Source organism: Chiloscyllium plagiosum, unplaced genomic scaffold (genome assembly GCF_037043375.1).
Source record: "Chiloscyllium plagiosum isolate Xiang-an unplaced genomic scaffold, Cpla_swu_hap1 HiC_scaffold_17, whole genome shotgun sequence".
NCBI classification, from domain to species: Eukaryota; Metazoa; Chordata; class Chondrichthyes; order Orectolobiformes; family Hemiscylliidae; genus Chiloscyllium; species Chiloscyllium plagiosum.
The window spans coordinates 35,614,062-35,630,812 of NW_028270155.1; the positions used below are offsets into that span (position 1 = coordinate 35,614,062).

The 16,751-nt window shown below is 42.4% G+C and overlaps 1 protein-coding gene across 6 annotated transcripts in view; it reads right to left on the minus strand.

Annotated features, from left to right (window-relative positions):
• Positions 1-16,751, minus strand: part of banp (BTG3 associated nuclear protein) — a 258,865-nt gene that overhangs the window by 82,642 nt on the left and 159,472 nt on the right. For 4 of the 6 annotated variants that reach the window (XM_087995834.1, XM_087995835.1, XM_087995833.1 and 1 more), the window contains exon 10: positions 9,522-9,592. In XM_087995834.1, the coding sequence (XP_087851960.1) occupies positions 9,522-9,592 (71 nt within the window). The remainder of the gene's footprint in view (positions 1-9,521; positions 9,593-16,751) is intronic. The other 2 variants (XM_087995836.1, XM_043706808.2) reach the window with 1 other exon arrangement.

Sequence of the window (16,751 nt, forward strand, 5' to 3'; positions counted from 1 at the left end):
ATATATTCTTTCAGAAATCGTTACTTCCTGTCTGGTTTCATAGGCATACACGACAGCGGACAGGATGCAGCACTGAGTATTTCTCCTTGTAGCAAACTTGAATTTTCTTATTGTTAACACATTCTTCATCTTCACGAAATTATTTATGATTACCTTTACCTTTCTTCTGATTTCAACACTGCATCTATCTTATGTTTTCATGTGTCCTAAACAAACATTCTTATTTGCTTGTTTCCTCGTGACATGACTCACTTAAATCTTCATTCTAGGTCCCTCCAAAGCCTTTCTTCTGACTATCATTGTTTTTATCTTTACAATCTTCATATTCAACCTATGTAATAAATTTCTGGACTTCAAATGACCTTTAACAACTGTAGGGCCTCTTCGAATTCTGCCAATTGCACCACGTTTTCAATGTACCACAAGTTCATTATGTTTGTATCACCACATTTCACCCTAGGATGTACATCTAATTCTCTGAATACTAGTTCTGCATAGAGAAAATAATCCTGGCAGCCTTGTCATATTCACTTGAAACATAACTGATTGTCCATCTTCTAACCTAATGCTCACTGATTGCTTGCAATATAGGATCTGAATGCAACAGTTCAGTGATGTGTGTAACGGCTTTTAGGAATTAACAAGGGCAGCGCAGTGGGCATGACCTATATGAACTTAAGTAAAGCGTTCGACAAGGTCCCCATTGCTAACCAGTCTCCAAAGTTAGATCTCATGTAATACAGGGAGAACTAGCCATTTGGATACAGAACTGGCTTAAAGGTAGAAGACAGTGGTGGTGACGGGTTGTTTTTCAGATTCGAGGCTTGTGACCAGTAGAGTGCCACAAGTATCGGTGCTGGGTTCATTACTTTTTGTCATTTACATAAATGATTTGGATGTGAACAAAGGAGGTACAGTTAGTAAGTTTGCAGATGACACCAAAATTAGAGTGGAACGGGATCTTGGTCAGATGGGCCAATGGGCTGGGGAGTGGCAGATGGAGTTTAATTTAGATAAATGCAAGGTGCTGCATTTTGGGAAAGCAAATCTTAGGAGGAATTACACACTTAATGGTAAGGTCCTAGGGAGTGTTGCTGAACAGAGACCTTGAAGTGCAGGTTCATAGTTCTTTGAAAGTAGAGTCACAGGTAGATAGTTTAGTGAAGAAGGCTTTTGGTATGCTTTCCTTTATTGGTCAGAGTATTGAGTATAGGATTTGGGAGCTCATGTACGGGATGTTGGTTAGGCCACTGTTGGAATATTGCATGTAATTCTGGTCTCATTCCTATTGGAAGGATGTTATGAAACTTGAAGGGGTTCAGAAAAGACTTACAAGGATGTTGTCAGGGTTGGAGAATTTGAGCTATAAGGAGAGGCTGAAGAGGCTGGGTCTGTTTTCCCTGGAGCATCAGAGGCTGAGAGGTGATCTTATAAAAGTTTAAAAAATCATGAAGGGCATGGAAAGGATAAATAGACAATGTCTTTTCCCTGGGGTCGGGGAGTCCAGAACTAGAGGGTATAGGTTTAGGGTGCAAGGGGAAAGATATAAAAGAGATCTAAGGGGCAACCTTTTCACGCAGAGGGTGATGCATGTATGGAATGAGCTGCCACAGGAAGTGATGGAGGCTGGTGCAATTGCAACATTCAAAAGGCATCCGGGTGGGTGTATGAATTGGAAGGGTTTGGGGGATATGGGCCGGGTACTGGCCAGTGGGACTACATTAGGTTTGGATATCTGGTTGGCATGGACAAGTTGGACCGAAGGGTCTGTTTCCATGCTGTACATCTCTATGACTCTATGATTGAAAGCTTTTTCATTATCTAAGCATATGTAAATGTTTTTGCTCATTTCTAGATATTAAAAAACAGAAATGTCATTAATAATTTTGTGAGTTTTGTATTTAGTAAAGAAAACAAATCCCAGAAATGTTCAGGGTGTAGTCAGCAGTACAGTCATTCCTCCATATCCAGGATAGCTCCATTTCTGAGAACACTCACAAATGATGAAATTTGCAAGTGCACTGCTCATTTAATAGGTTAAAATAGATTTTTAAAAAATCATAAACATGATTTTTGCACATGGATGTTGAATTTTGTTGTTATTTAATTGTTGGCACAAATAGGCAATTTTGCAATTCGTGATTTTGTGGATACAGAGAATTTACTGTACATTAGGTACAATTCAAAGTACCATTATGCCATGAAGTTACCCAAAACATGTAATGAAGTTTTCAAAACTGAACCTAAAACAGAAGATGTGGAAGATGATGATTGAGATACAGATCAAAGAGAATGCATTGTATTGGACACAAGAGGTTTCAGCCCAGTGATCAATGTGCTGAAAGCAGAATCTTTTAATTGTGCAGTTTTGGACTAAGGATGCATGCCTGGAGTGTAAAAAAGACTAGCTAAAATGCTACCTAAACTAGGGGTAGTAGGATAGAACCATAGTAAGGATACAGCACAGAAGGGGGGCCATTCAGCCTATCTTTCCCATGCTAACCCAAAGATATCCAGACGCCTTTCTAATTCCAACTTACTGCACACGGCCCATTACCCTGCAGTTTACAGCACTTAAGGTGCAGATCCAGGTTTTTTTTTAAAGAAAGAGTTTAAGGTGTCTACTTCCGTCACCACAACTCAGGCAAGTTCCAGACATCTACCACCATCTACTTAAAAATATTTATCCTCACGTCCCCTCTAATCCTTCTGCCACTTAGTTTGAACCTATGAATCCTGGTTTTTGAACTCTCTGCCAAGGGAAAGAAGTTCTTCCTATCTCTACCCTACAATTTTGTATACAGAGGAATCTTGATTATTCAAATATCGGATTATCCGAGGGGGATCTCAAGGTCCCAAAAGAAACATTATGTCAAACAGCTGTTGGGGGCAGGGTGGGGACGGATGGGGTTGGGGTACGGGTGGGGACAGACTGGGTTGACATTAGTTTTGCTTATTGTATTACAAAATACCGTGCAAGGACTGGAATAAACACAACATTGGACAAACAGGCAGAAAACTAGCCACCAGGATACATGAACACCAACTAGCCACAAAAAGACATGACCCCCTCTCACTATTATCCTTACATATGGATGAGGAACTCTATCAACAAACACACCGAGTTAGACCCCATCTACCACCCCCTGAGAATAAGAACAGGAAGTGACTTCACCACAGGAAATGACATCATCAACCCAAAGAAACCCAAACATATAAACAGAAAGCAGGAACTATCAGTAGTGCTTCGCCTGAGGCCCACTGAAGATATTGCTGGAAAAGCGCAGGTCAGGCAGCATCCAAGGAGCAGGAGAATCGGCATTTCGAGCATGAGCCCTTCTTCAGGAATCTTCGGGCTCATGCCCGAAACATCAATTCTCCTGCTCCTTGGATGCTGCCTGACCTGCTGCGCTTTTCCAGCAACACATTTTCAGCTCTGATCTCCAGCATCTGCAGCCCTCACTTTCTCCACTGAAGATATTACCTAGTAGGGTGATGAAACGTCTGGAAATTAGCCTTCCAGCTCAGCGAGCAAACCTACATCTATAGGAGATGCTGTTTCGATTAAGCAACATCCTTATAGGAATAACTCTCTGAAGTTGGTACAAGTTCAAAAGGAGATTGGACGCATGCTCCAAGATGACATAATCAAAGTGAATTACAGTGACTGGAGCTCACCCATAGTAATGGTATAAAAACCAGATGGTACACAACAGTTGTGCGGACTATCACAAAATCAATGCAGGTACAAAGACTGATGCATACCAATTCCTCGTTTGGAAGACTGTGTTGAGAAAAGTGGGACAAGCAACTTACATCTGCAGGTTTTGCAGTTTGTGCGGTGGCAGGGGAAGGTGCCAGGATGGGAGGGTGGGTTGTAGGGGGGCATGGATCTACTTGCTCAGAGGATACTGGTAGGTATCTTTGTCAGAAAGAGCAAAGGCAGTTTCAACTTTCGTAATGCCGAATGGACTGCATCAATTTAAAATGGAAGAGTGTGGTGCTGGGAAAGCACAGCCAGTCAGGCAGCATCTGAGAAGCAGGAGAGTTGACATTTCGGGCATAAGCCTTTCATCAGGAATGAGGAAAGGACATGACTTGGGGAGTGCAGAGAGCAAGAGAGAGACTCACTGAGATTTTTGTAGAGGGAGGAGGAGAACTTCTTCAAAGTAGGCATCCTTGGAAGAGGCTTTGCAGTAGGGTTATAATCAACTAGGGGACAGTGATGACTGCAGATGCTGCAGATCAGAATCGAAGAGCTTAATGCTGGAAAAGCACAGCCAGTCAGGCAGCATCCAAGGTGCAGGAAAGTCGACATTTCAGGCATAAACTCTTCATCTAGGAAGCTGAACATTCATTAGCAGAAATATTCGAGAGTTGAGGAGACTTTGAGCTTGGTGTTGACATTACAACATTTCAATGTTTATGTTACCAGTAATGCATCTGAGACAATCATATATATTGAATATAACCCATTGAAGTTTGTGGAAAAATTTAAGGATAAAAATGCCAGACTGTTTAGATGGAGCTTGTTGTTACGGCCATTCAATTTGAAAATTGTGCATGCAGCAGGACGTGAAAATGTGATTGCCAATGCATTATTGAGACTTGAATGAGAAACGGAGACGTTCAGTGGTAGGAGTAAAACAGATAAACAAAATGTAGTGGTGCATGTTTGTATATTTATTGTCAATATAATGTATGTGTGTGGTGCAGACTACTAGCGATTTAGACTTAAGGAGTTTTAAAATGTAGCTATCTTCGGATATTAATGGTTCTTTTTTTTAAAGGGGTAGTACGATGAAGCTACCCCTTTAACAAGTTCATGGTGTCCTTGGCTTCCTTTTCCAGAGAGGTCTTAAATGATACAGACTCCGACAAGTCTGGGTTGAAGGGTTAGGGCCAATTTGATAATAGCTAACAGATGCTACCTCAGGCAGAAGGCTTTCAAATAAAAACAAACACTTGTACAATGAAAGGTAAGTGGCCAGTTCTCCCAGCTCAGCTTTTCTCTGGTTTGGTTTGGTTCTTAGCAGTAGTGTGGAAAAAAGCTGCTGGACCCAAAGAAGCAGGTCCAGGCTGGTACTCTCTCTCTGACTTCTATCCTCAAAGAACCTCTGCTGATTTTACCATTTTTGCTGAGGGATGTTTACGGGGATTGTTGCAAGCATTTGGAACAGCAGGATGATCTGTTGGGTTTACGGAGAGGTTAAGTTATTCGGTATTCTGTTGTTTGTGTTTCATTCACTAATCTTGTAAATAAATTCTGTTTTGTTTAAAATTAAGTGATTTGACCAGCAGCATTTCTCCTGAAATATCTACTTAACACCTGCTAAAAACAACTAGCAAAGTTAGGGTCTGGGCTTCCTTCTTGAAATGTTTTGAGGGGTCTGGCCTGGTCCATAACAACAGAGACCTTACAACTTACAATCACTTACAACTTATAATCGGTGGGTTTTTACAAATCCACCGACTCCCACAGCTACCTGGATTACATCTCTTCCCACCCTACCTCTTGCAAAAATGCCATCCCGTATTCCCAATTCCTCCGCCTCCGCCGTATCTGCTCCCAGGAGGACCAGTTCCACCACAGAACACACCAGGTGGCCTCCTTCTTTAGAGACCACAATTTCCCTTGCCACGTGGTTAAAGATGCCCTCCAACGCATCTTATCCACATCCCGCACCTCCGCCCTCAGACCCCACCCTTCCAACCATAACAAGGACAGAACGCCCCTGGTGCTCACCTTCCACCGTACCAACCTTCGCATAAACCAAATCATCCGCCGACATTTCTGCCACCTCCAAAAAGACCCCACCACCAGGGATATATTTCCCTCCCCACCCCTTTCCGCCTTCCGCAAAGACCGTTCCCTCCGTGACTACCTGGTCAGATCCATGCCCCCCTACAACCCACCCTCCCATCCTGGCACCTTCCCCTGCCACCGCACAAACTGCAAAACCTGTGCCCACACCTCCTCCCTCACCTCCATCCAAGGCCCTAAAGGAGCCTTCCACATCCATCAAAGTTTTACCTGCACATCCACTAATATCATTTATTGCATCCGTGCTCCCGATGCGGTCTCCTCTACATTGGAGAGACTGGACGCCTCCTAGCAGAGCGCTTTAGGGAACATCTCCAGGACATCCGCACCAATCAACTACACTGCCCTGTGGCCCAACATTTCAACTCCCCCTCCCACTCTGCCGAGGACATGGAGGTCCTGGGCCTCCTTCACCGCCACTCCCTCACCACCAGACGCCTGGAGGAAGAACGCCTCATCTTCCGCCTCAGAACACTTCAACCCCAGGGCATCAATGTGGACTTCAACAGTTTCCTCATTGCCCCTTCCTCCACCTCACCCTAGTTCCAAACTTCCAGCTCAGCACTGTCCCCATGACTTGTCCTACCTGCCTATCTTCTTTTCCACCTTTTCCACCCTCCTCCCTGACCTATCACCTTCATCCCCTCCCCCACTCACCTATTGTACTCCATGCTACTTTCTCCCCACCCCCACCCTTCACTTCAGGCTCTCTGCCTTTATTCCTGATGAATGGCATTTGCCCGAAACGTCAATTTTGCTGCTCCTTGGATGTTGCCTGAACTGCTGTGCTCTTCCAGCACCACTAATCCAAAATCTGGTTTCCAGCATCTGTAGTCATTGTTTTTGCCTAACTTACAATCACTGTCAATCCCATACTCAAGCAAAGGTCTTGGAAAATCATTCGAATGGAAAATGTAATTGCAATAAGTACAAAGGCAATCACTATATTTGACTGATGGCAAAGAATAGATTCCATACTTCAGTGTCAAGTTAGAAAGATTTCAAAGTTTAAAAAATGATTTTCCATCAAATATAGCATCAATAGAATTTAGCAATAAAGAAAAAAAATTAACAGCAGGTATCAACCAACAAAAATGTCACTTAATTGATCACAGTCTTTTAGCCAAAGGTTATGTAGCTATGTAACTTTACTACTTGGAGTGGGAATGAGGATAATAGAATGAAGGACAATGGAGAACATCAAATAAACTAATTGTTGGCACTTATGCAGAACAACTTGCATTCACAGACAATTACTTGCTGCAGGAAAACAGAGAGTATTTCTAAATGCAACTTTTTCTGATTGGCAGAATGTGACGAGCAGTTGAACACTCTTGCCTGGAACCTACAATTTTTACACTTGACATCAATGACTTCAATGAGTTGAACAAAAGCAGTTAAATCTGTCCATACCAAGGCTAGACTGGAAAGCCTGTTGTGAAAGGACGTAAGGAGGATGCTAACTTATATAGATGGGTTCAATGAATGAGCAAAAAACTGGCTTATAGACTATAACATGGAAAAATGTGAAGGTATTCAAGTTGGCAGATAAACAGAACATTATCTTAAACAGAGAACAACTGTAGAATTACAAGGTGCAGATGGATCTAGTGCATGCGTCATAAAACATTCATATGCAGGTACGTACAAGTAATTAAGGCAGTTCATGGAACATTACCCTTTATTACAAGAGGAATTAACCAGTGGAAGGACGAATATTTCAGTTATACAGGGCAACGATAAGACTACATCTGGAATAATATGTACATGTGTTGTCTCTTATTTAAGAAGTGATGCAAATATGTTGGAGACGGTTCAAAAAAAGCTTCACAAGATTGACATCTCAAGTGAGCAGCTTATAAGGAAAGTTTTCACAGACTGGGATTGTTTCCACTGGACTTTAGAAGTGTGTGTGGTGTCACTTGATTGAAATGTTTAAGTATAGTCTTCACTTGATGGATGTGAAAATACCATTTACCCTTGTCAGGAGTGGGAGTCCCTTGTAGGGGATGCTGTTAAAAATTAGGGAAGAGAAGAAATTTTATTTCAGAGGGGAGTACAAATTCAGAATTATCTGCCTCCAAAAGGCAGTAATAGCAGAGTCAGAGTCATAGAGATGTACGGCACAGAAACAGACCCTTCGGTCCAACTCATCCATGCCGACCAGATATCCCAACCAAATCTAGTCCCATTTGCCAGCACTTGGCCCAGATCCCTCTCAACCCTTCCTATTCATATACCCATCCATATGCCTTTTAAATATTGTAATTGCATCAGCCCTCACCACTTCATCATTCCATACACGCACCACGCTCTGCGTGAAGAAGTTGCCCCTTAGGTCCCTTTTATATCTTTCCCCTCTCACCTTCAACCAATGCCCCCTACTTCTGGACTCCCCAACCCCAGAGAAAAGGCTTTTTCTATTTAGCCTATCCATCGTGATTTTATAACCTCTATAAGGTCACCCCTCAGCCTCCAACATGCCAGGAAAAACAGCCCCAGCCTATTCAGCCTCTGCCTATAGCTCAAATCGTCCAAACCTGGCAACATCCTTGTAAATCTTTTCTGAACCCTTTCAAGTTTCACAACATTCATTTTTAAGGTAAAAGTAGATTGATTCCCTTACCGAACAAGGATCAAAGATTAATCACGGTAGATGGGAAAGTGGAATTCAAAACACAAACTGATCAATCAGGCTCTCATTGAGTGGGGAGCAAACTCAAAAGGGGCCCAATGGCCTTTGTCTGCTCCTAATTTGAATGTTCGCATGCAATGAAACAATTTGATAAAACTTCCACCTGAAAGTCATTCAACTGACATCAGGGATAATGAGCCAATAATATTTTGAAAGTTTGAAAAAAATATTTAGAAATACATAGAAACCTCACAACCATACACTATCGAAAGAAAATAACCTTTCTGTAATCAGTAAAATATAAGGCTGTATCAATTCAAAATACAGATTTTAGATAAGGGCATGTATTACCACCGTAACTTCCATTGTATGTTTCAATTCAAATGAAATCCAGAGCCGAAGATAAAATTCAATTGTCAAGTTTAGTAAATAACCAGTAAAATAGTTCTGGGAAAATGAGAGGAATGAAACACGTTCACAGTCACATGGTCAAAAGACAGCGCTTCGATCACACTCAATAATTATGAGATTGATGGCAAACACCAATCTACAGATTTGAAATGTCGTGTATGCAAGACACTGGGGAAAGTAACTTGGAGCTGAACACTGGTGCTTTTATTTTTACACTAAAAACAGCAAAATTAAGATGGGGATTTTGGGGAATTTTCAATGAATTATATAATTCAAATTTCACAATAAACTAAAAATATAACATTGGCATTATGCCTGGTCACAGGTGGAATATAATTGTACTCCAGAGATTTATGATAATATGGCTTTCTGAATGGTATTCATAGAATGCATCAGCATAGCAATATTAAAAAGAAAAAATACATAACCTACTCATAAATCAATAGACACGAAAAGCTAACATGAAACATCACCTGTGTAAAATAAATAGCAAGAGACCCTTCCCGAACATTCTCTACCAAGTGTACTGCAGTTATTCCTAAACGGCATCATTTTTGCAAGCATCTATTAGTGACATCAATTTAGTCATGGGTGCACTGGTCCTTGTGAAAAGTGATTAGAAATCAAAAATAAGCATTGCTGCAACCTTACCTCACTATCTTGAGTAATTTGTACTTGTTCTCCCTGTGGTACCTGTGCAATATGCAGGTGGCCCTGTACAGCCAATAGATGGAAAAGGCATGGAAGAGGAAGGAAAAAAAAAAGTATTATTGACTATAACAGTTCACAAAGCTTAAACATTCCTTGCACTGTACATACCTAACTTATCCAACTGAGCACTGTCGTTAAGAGAGCCCACAAGGAAAGATATCCCATATGTATGGCTGGAAGATAATCAACATATGGTTGAAACACTCAGACAAGAGTTGTCAGCATAAACCTGCATCCTATGACCCAAGAAAGTACACAAGCATCTCAGATGGGCAAGGACCACACATCATACAAAATGGTAAACCAATGGCATTTGTGTCCAATAACCTATTCTCTTGCAATCCAATTATTACAACATACAGCTTTTGATTTAGCATTTGAAATCATTAGATTCTATATGTACTTGATCAGTGAGCAATTCACTGTGGAAACCGATGATAAATCATTGGAAATACCTTTGCACGAACCACTGACAAGTGCACCACTTAGATTTCAAAGACTTCTACCATATACACTTCAATGTCTGCAACAAAACTGGCACCAAAATAAATGCTTCAAACACACTCAACAAATTGAGCAGTCCAAGTGGATTTGCAGAAATTCTAGACAGTATGAACATTGAAGGGTAAAATGTGGTTAAGGTCAATTTGATGACTTTTTGTTCACACAAACCAATTTCAGGAAAAGACGGTTAACAATCAAAGACAGAAGGCACAATGGCACGTTATTAAGGATGACCTGACACAGCACAAGAGCTGCTAAATAATCTTAGACAACTTTGGCAAGAATGAAATGAGGCAGATATCTCAAGAGGTTATAATTTTAACAAGTACATGGTAATCGGGTACAAGCATTGTGACGGTTACATTAGGGTTTCGAGCAAACAAATTGCTCGACATGTGATACTGTGTATTATCCATGGATCAACAATCATAGAGAAGACTCTGAATATGTGCAAAATGTGTCTGAGTCACCAATTATAGCAGCATTCAGTTATACCTTTGTCTAAAATTTCTTCACGATTCAGGATAAGAATTTTCTCCTCATCTCTAACTACTCTTCCACATTTCAATTGTCAGACAGTAAATGTGCATACAAGGGAAACATAATTAATACAATATTCAGTACAGCTGAAGAAATCATAGCTGATGATGGGTCACAATATCTTTATGGAGAAAGTGAGGTCTGCAGATGCTGGAGATCAGAGCTGGAAATGTGTTGCTGGAAAAGCGCAGCAGGTCAGGCAGCATCCAGGGAACAGGAGAATCGACGTTTCGGGCATAAGCCCTTCTTCAGGAAGGGCTTATGCCCGAAACGTCGATTCTCCTGTTCCCTGGATGCTGCCTGACCTGCTGCGCTTTTCCAGCAACACATTTCCAGCACAATATCTTTATGGTCATGGGTGTCAAAATGGGACATAAGCTGTCGGAACATAAGACCATTGAGTCTGCTCTACCATTCTCGTATCTAGATCCATAGTGGAGTGGCCAAAGGAGGAGTCAATTTGGACCCCTCCGGCAAGCCACTGCCCTGGGTCTGACACGTGTGCTGGAACAGTCAGGAAGCTTCTAAATGCCACATTCATCAGCCACATGCACAAGGTAGATCACAATGCAGCGCCAAGCTTTCAAAGCTAATCGCAACACTGTAATCAAACCAGCAGATAAAGTAGGAGACATCTTCATTCAGAATACAAAGGACTACTGCAAGCAAGTGTACCAACTGAACATCTAGGAACACTACAGGCAACTACCAGCCGATCCGACCAAAGAACATACCCGTGAACTAAACAGATTGATCAAGACATTTGACCCAGTTCTTCTGAGTACCCTACACACTCTCAAACCACGTACGTCTCGCATAGGTGACCTCTAGACTGCCTTCCAGAGATACACAAAGCCAACACAAGCATTTACTGTGGAGAACGACATGGAGATATATAATGTGGGGAAATAGATAGTGACATCTTGAAAAATGTCCATATTACAGAGGAGGATGTGCTGGATGTCGTGAAACATAAAGGTGGATAAATTCCCAGGACCTGAGCAGGTGTACCCTATAACTCTGTGAAGCTAGGGAAATGATTGCTGGGCTCCTTCTGAGATATTTGTATTATCGATAGTGACAAGTGAGCTGCCAAAAGACTGGAGGTTGGCTAACATAGTACCATTACTTAAGAAAGGTGGTAAGACAAGCCAGGGAACTATAGACCCGTGAGCCTGATGTTGGTGGTGGGCAAGTTGTTGGAGGGAATCCTGAGGGACAGGATTTACATGTATTTGGAAAGGCAAGGACTGATTAGGAATAGTCAACATGGCTTTGTGTGTGGGAAACCATGTCTCACAAATTTGAGTTTTTTTGAACAAGTAACAAAGAGGAGTGATGAGGGCAGAGGGGTGGACGTGATCTATATGGACTTCAGTAAGGCGTTCAACAAGGTTACCCATGGGAGACTAGTTAGCAAGGTTAGATCTCATGGAATTATAGGGAGAACTAGCCATTTGGATACAGAATTGGCTCAAAGGTAGAAGACAGAGGGTGATGGTGAAGGGTTGTTTTTCAGACGAGAGGCCTGAGACCGGTAGAGTGCTACAAGGATCAGTGCTGGGTCCACTATTTTTTGTCATTTATATAAATGATTTGGATGTGTACGTAGGAGATATAGTTAGTAAGTTTGCAGGTGACACCAAAATTGGAGGTATAGTGGACAACGAAGAAGGTTACCTCAGAGTACAACAGGATCTTGGTCAGATGGGCCAATGGGCTGAGGAGTGGCAGATGGAGTTTAATTCAGATAAATGCGAGGTGCTGTATTTTGGGAAAGCAAATCTTAGCAGGACTTATACACGTAATGGTAAGGTCCAAGGGAGTGTTGCTGAACAAAGAGACCTTGAAGTGCAGGCTCATTGAAATTAGAGTCGCAGGTCGATAGGATCGTGAAGGAGGAGTTTGGTTTGCTTTCCCTTACTGGTCAGAGCATTGAGCATTGGAGTTGCGAGGTCATGTTGCGGCTGTACAGGACGGTGGTTAGGCCACTTTTGGAATTTTGTGTTCAATTCTGGTCTCCTTCCTATCGGAAGGATTTTGTGAAACTTGAAAGGGCTCAGAAAAGATTTACAAGGATGTTGCCAGGGTTATGCATTTGAGCTATAGGGGGAGGTTGAACAGGCTTGGGCTGTTTTCCTGGAGCGTTAGAGGCTGAGGAGTGAGGGGTGACCTTATAGAGGTTTATAAAATCATGGGGGGAAGGATAGGATAAATAGACAAAGCCATTTCCTGGGGCTGGGTGTCCAGCACTAGAGAGTATAGGTTTAGGGTGAGAGGGGCAAGATATAAAAGAGACCTAAGGGGCAACGTTTTCACTCAGAGGGTGGTACGTGTATGGATGAGCTGCCAGGGGAAGTGGTGGAGGCTGATACAATTGTAACATGTAAAAGGCATCTGGATAAGTATTTGAATAGGAAGGGTTTAGAGGGATATGGGTCAGGTGTTGGCAGGTGGGACTAGATTGGGTTGGGATATTTGATCGGCATGGACGAGTTGGACCGAAGGGTCTGTTTCCATGCTGTACATCTCTATAATGTCAAGCAACAGAACCCTGTGTGAAAACCTCTCTGGCTGTGTCGAGGGAGACTTGAAACCCATTGTACAGGGACCCCCAGCTTCCGTCGCAACACTACAGATTTTTTTTACAGAAACCTAGCACCCACAGACTAATTGAACTACGAACATTCCTCATCACATTGGACATTACAGCACTCTATACTAGCAACTCCCACGATGACGGCATCACTGCAACAGCCTCAGTAGCCGATACCAACAATTGCCAATCTCCGAGCACCATCCTCCGAATCATCCGCCTCATCGTCGACCACAACATTTTCACCTTTGACAACCAGTTCTTCACTCAGACACATGGAACAGCCATGGGGACAAAATTTGCACCCCAATATGCCAACATTTTCATGCACAAGTTCGAACAAGACATCTTTACTGTCCTCCAACCAAGACTATACACCAGATATACTGACGACATTTAATTGCTCTGGATCCATGAGAAGGAGTCACTGAAACAATTACACAGTGATATCGACAAGTTTCATCCCATCATCAGAATTACCATGGACTACTCTTTCGTATCAATCTCATTCTTGGACACACGCATTCTGTATTAAGGATGGGCACTTCAGTATCTCACTTTATCACAAACCCATGGATAACCTCACAATGCTGGACTTCTCTAGCTTCCAACCTAAACATCTAAAACCAGCCCTACGCATACACAACATCTGTTCAAATAAGGAGGAAAGCAACAGACACCTGAAGGTGCTGAAGGACACCCTCATAAGAAAAGGGTACAATGCTCAATTCATCGATCACTAGTTCCCATGTGCCACAGTGAGAAACTGTAATGAACTCCTCAGGAGCCAGACACGGGATGCAACCAATGGTATGCTTCGTTGTCCAGAGTGGAGAAACTACGCCATGTTCTTTGCAGCTTGCAACACATTATCGATGAGGATAAGCACGATGAAGGTAGGAAAGACGTTCCCCTATGCTTCCACTCCTCACCTTTAAACAACCGCCAAACCTTGGAAAGACCATTAATCGCAGCCTTCAGGACATCAACCAAAACACCATATACCCCTGTCATGGCAACCACTGCAAGATATGTCAGATGGTCAACATGGATACCACCATTACACGTGGGGACACCACCCACTCATGTGACTCAGCTAAAGTTGTCTATCTAGTATGCTGCAGGCAAGGATGCCCCAAGGCATGGCACAATGGTGAGATCAAGCAGACGCTACGACAACGGCACCATAATCACCAGACAGGAATATTCACTGGAGGAGAAAGTGAGGTCTGCAGATGCTGGAGATCAGAGCTGAAAATGTGTTGCTGGAACAGCGCAGCAGGTCAGGCAGCATCCAGGGAACAGGAGAATCGACGTTTCGGGCATAAGCCCTTCTTCAGGAATTCCTGAAGAAGGGCTTATGCCCGAAAAGTCGATTCTCCTGTTCCCTGAATGCTGCCTGACCTGCTGCGCTGTTCCAGCAACACATTTTCAGGTATATTCACTCCCAGTCAGGGAACACTTCAGTGGTCAGGGACATTCGACCTTGGATCTTTGAATGACCACCCTCCAAGGTGGACTTTGGAGACGCAACAATGCAGAGTGGCCGAGCAGAGGCTGGTAGCCGAGCTCAGTCCCATGAGGATAGCTTCAACAGGGACCTTGGGTTCATGTGACACTACAGATGACCCCACGATACTATACACTCTCTCAAACACACACAAGCACACATACAGACTCTTACATATTCACACATTCATGCAGACCCTCTCTCATACACACGTTCTCTCAGACACACACACACACACCCCACACTGTCAACCATGAACACATCCTCTCACAGGGTTATACTCAGTCACAGTCACGTACACACTCTACCAAGCACACACAAACACTCGCACTCTCTCTCCCCCTCCTCACATACACATACATATAAGTCTGTGGGATGAATTCATATCTGCAGGTTTATATTTACAAACATATTCTATTTTGCTCAAAAAGTACACAATCCGCAGGTAGTCAAACCACACAAGTTTTTATAAGTTCCCACTTTGGAAACAGAACCGGTCTGACTCAAGATGGGGTACATACAGACTCTAACCTCACCCCTTTAATATACTGTCTCAGCGGAGATGTCACTTTTTTTAATAAAACCTTAAGTTATCTTGAGAATGTGAATCGAAACCTGCAACCAATTCTTAAAGATGAAAGATTTAACAGCGATCTAGGTTTATTCAATATATTGCTTCAGTTGCATGACACTGTGATCTTTTGCTATAAATTCTGTGTCTTATGATCCTGCTCCAGTTATCTGATAAAGGAGCAGCACTCCAAAAGCTAGTACATCCAAATTAACCTGTTGGATTATAAACTGGTGTTGTGTGATTTTTAACTTTGTCCACCCCAGTCCAACACCAGCACCTCTACATTATGGCTACCATTCTTGGTCATCGCTGATCACCACCTCAATACAATTTTCCCCACACTATCTTCATATCCCTTAATGCTGGTCTCCATAAATTTCTGTCTTGAACCTTTTCAATGATTGAGCTTCCAGTGTTTGCTTGGGTACAGAATTCCAAATATTCACTGTCCTCTAAATGAAGAAACTGCACCTCAACTCAGTCTTAATGGCCAACCTTATTCATAACTGATGTCCCTCATTCACGAGTCACAGCCAGGAGAAACATCCTAAGGTAGAACAGTGACAATCGTGCACTCCAATTGGTGGATGTCTTGCCCCACTTAGCCAAAGATTTACAGGTTAAGAGCTGGTCTGTTCAATCACATGAAAAACTGTAATAGAACCATGCTATTCTGAGTAAACATCACCTGCAAATCAAAAGACAACAGACAAGGACATACTGGGACAAATAGGGTGATTTACATATAGAGGCACTGGGCAAGATTAGAACACTTAGAGCTTTGAATCAGTTTTTAAATAGGAGGATGATGATAAAATATCAGCACATGGGAAGACAATGGAAATAATAGATAGAGTGAAAATTAATTGGCAGGATACATCAGAAAAGCTGTGCTACGCTTCCTGGTCCAGCCAACTTGCATCTCAGATTGGAAGGGAAAGTAGGTGGCAGAGTTCGCACATGTCCTTTAGGGAAGAAAATTTCCCATCCTTACCTGGTCTGGTCTACAGGGGATTCCAGACCCACAGCAATGTAGTTGGCTCTTATATGCCCTCTAGGCAATTAGAAATGGGCAAGAAATAGGGGCCTAGCCAATCACACCCACATTCTGTGAATGAATAAAAAAGGTTCTCTGAAAATACAGCTATTTCTTCTGTAACGCGATGGTTGCATTCTTGTGCAACCCCGTGTTATAGAAAAATCGCACTTTTATAAAAAATTGGCATTGTAATCACACAACAGTCAACACGTTTTAAAAGTTCATGCTTTAGAAATGTCCCCAGTTTGTCAATCCCATTATAGCGAATTTGCTTTAATGAAACGCACATTATGGCAGAACAACCTGCTTAGGGGAAGCGCTCAGAGATTGAAAATGGGACATCCTTATTCCAGAAAGGGAATAAAGAGATTCATACAGCAGATTGGTCAGTTCAATATCAGTGTTAG